Source organism: Zalophus californianus, chromosome 1, assembly GCF_009762305.2.
Source record: "Zalophus californianus isolate mZalCal1 chromosome 1, mZalCal1.pri.v2, whole genome shotgun sequence".
NCBI classification, from domain to species: domain Eukaryota; kingdom Metazoa; phylum Chordata; class Mammalia; order Carnivora; family Otariidae; genus Zalophus; species Zalophus californianus.
In genome coordinates, this window is record NC_045595.1 from 117,764,613 (window position 1) to 117,767,442 (window position 2,830).

At 36.9% G+C, this 2,830-nt stretch overlaps 1 protein-coding gene across 1 annotated transcript; it reads right to left on the reverse strand.

The window, feature by feature from the left end:
- Positions 1-1,790: 1,790 nt before the first annotated feature.
- Positions 1,791-2,045, reverse strand: LOC113915956 (anaphase-promoting complex subunit 13-like). Its single transcript, XM_035728378.1, is given in 1 exon segment — positions 1,791-2,045. A coding segment is annotated over 1 exon segment (255 nt).
- Positions 2,046-2,830: the final 785 nt, after the last annotated feature.

The window sequence follows — 2,830 nt, forward strand, 5'->3', positions numbered from 1 at the left end:
CCTTGGCAATTGCTTTAGTTCTCAATTTCATTATTGGGTCCCTGTGCTCATGTAATGAAATTTTGGGAGTTTTTTCCTCATGTTATTCTGCCTCATATACATTTAATTAATAGTCCAGCTAGAAGAACTTGAAGGGTCATAGAAGAATTTTTTCCTTCACTTTAACCTCAATAAAGCTGCATTAAAAAAAAAAGTTGAAAGAGAACTGAAAACAATCTACATTTTGTAAGTGGAGAGCAGTCAGGATTATACAAAGAATCAATGGACTAACTATAATAGACTTGAGTTAGGTATACTAGGTATAGAATCTGGAGAATCAGATAAATAGGATGCAAGGTTGTTGAGCATTTCTGTGTTATTCACCACCGTATTTCTAGCCCTTAAAATGGTTTCATCCTATAGTAGGAGTTCAATAAATATTTGTTGACTCAATAAATAAATGGAATATGGATTCGTAACTTGAAGTGGTAAGCAGTATGGATCAATTGTAGGTCCTCAAACAGCAGAGTGGCAGGATGAAATGTGTTTGGAAAGCTTATTTTGGCGGTGGTTATGTGAGGTGACACTAGAGGAATAATCACATGGCAACGTTGATGGAACCATTTCTATGGGAGATTGCTTGACTCAGCCATGTTTTGAACATCTCATCATCTGTGCTTTCAAATGCAAGAAAACCCAGCATTACAAATACTATCAATTGAATCAATCTGACATTTATGCCTTATGGTATCTTGCTGAGCTATCACAGCATTTGCATTAGACATAAGCAGTGAACCAAGAAGGAAATGCTTTGTATCCACTACATTTGGCAGCAAAGCTATATAAAACAAATCTGTTCTACATTTGTATTAAAGTTGACATCAGTGTGCCTGTGCCTGCAGAAAATGGAGACCCAAAAAAGAAAAGGTGTTTGCTCTTGAATTTTATTTTATGTATTTATTTTTCAGTGTTTCTGGTTTTTTAATGAGGTATGCAGGAAGATAAGCCCGGACCTCTTCCCAGAGTTCACAACATCGGTAAGAAAACAAGAGATACCACTTAACAGAGGCAAATAAGTCCAGGAGATAAATGTCCATGCATGTGTTTTTCAAAATACACGTTCTTATACAAACGTGTGACTAAATACTGACTTTGTGGTGTTTCTGTTATATCTGAAAGTGCTTTGAGAAATACGAAATCTTGTTATTGGGTAAAACTAGTGGTCCAGCTAGCCAAAGGTCCTTTCCAGTGGCACCAAATTAACTTGTAAGGAGAGCAGAGATAACTGCCAGATAACTTTTAATCTGTGAATTTATCCAAAGTTTGAAAATGCCATGGGAAATCTTAGGAATCCCAGCAATCAGTGAATGGGTTCTTCATATACCTGCAGGTGCTGTATGTTGCCACTCAGAATGCTCCTCAAAGTGGCACCGTATGAGAAGTTAACAATCTCCTTCTGCCTGAATTCCTCTGTCTTTGTCCTTCCCTCTTATATCTTCAATCACCTGTGTCACAGGACATATGTAAGGAGTTGGGAAGGTTAGACTCTGATAGTAAAGTGAAATCAGAGTTAAAGGCAAATGTTTAACTGGTCACGTTCAAACACAAGCTAGTGAATGAAGAACTTTAAGTTCAAGTGGCCAAATATTCTGCATTCCTGAGAAATCTCAATCAGTTTCTCATTCTGGTGAGTATTTTCACATTGCACTTTGCTACCACAAATTAAGTGCGTGTATATTTTTCAGTGCGGATTCATCACTGACAGATCTGAAATAGGAGACTGGAAGAAAATATTTTGTATCTATCTATTTTTAAAATTTCCATCCATGGAAAAGGAGCCAGGTGTTTCCTATGGGGAGAATGTCCTCATGGAGTTATTATAAGGCTAAGTCGGTTCACTCCATTTCTAGTTCTTTAACAGATTCTGTGGTGCCACCATTGTCTTGTTCAGGTTCAGGAAGCTCATTCAGTGGTATTGCAACATCCTCATATGGCAGTTTGTCTTCTCGCCAAGTACCATCAATCAAATCCAAGATCCCTCTGTCTCTCAGTACCTCACTGTCCATTCTCCTGCAGCTAATCTTGTCAGATAGTGCCGGACACAGCGTTGCACCCTGCTCTTCAATTTTAATATTAAAATGAACAAAAATAAAGCCAAGACAAATGACAAAAAGAATAAAACAAATATTTTTCACTTTTATTATAAATATGCTTGTCGACATAGAGCCTGATTTTGAAACATCAAGAAGCAAGAGGGTTAATTTTCAAGTATTTGTTTTGATGGTTTAAAAAAGCTAATAAAGAATTACTTTCTACTTATCCTAGTTTCATCTCATTTTCCTGTCACTAAATAAGTTTGGAGTTGTGATAATCAAAATGTCCTAATTTTATTATCATTATTATGAGTAAAAATATTGTGAATACTATTATTATATTAGTAAAAATTTATTTTTGTACTATAATAATGTATAATATATAAGTTATAAAATGTATAATAATAATGCATTTCACTAACATTTGTATAAGTCTTTATTTTCACTTACACTGTTTCAACTAGCCACAACAGGCAGGTGTTTGGATGGTTCACTGGTTATTACCTTTATTTTATGTTGGGGAATCTACTAATCTGAAATGCTAGGTAACTCCAGGTCAACCAGTCATTATGGAACTAAAGTCTTTTGGGCGCCTGGGTGGCTCAGTCGCTAAGCGTCTGCCTTCGGCTCAGGGATCGAGCCCCCGCATCGGGCTCCCTGCTTGGCGGGGAGTCTGCTTCTCCCTCTGCCACTCCCCCTGCCTGCGTTCCCTCTCTCGCTGGGTCTCTCTCTGTCAAATAAATATATAAAATCTTTAA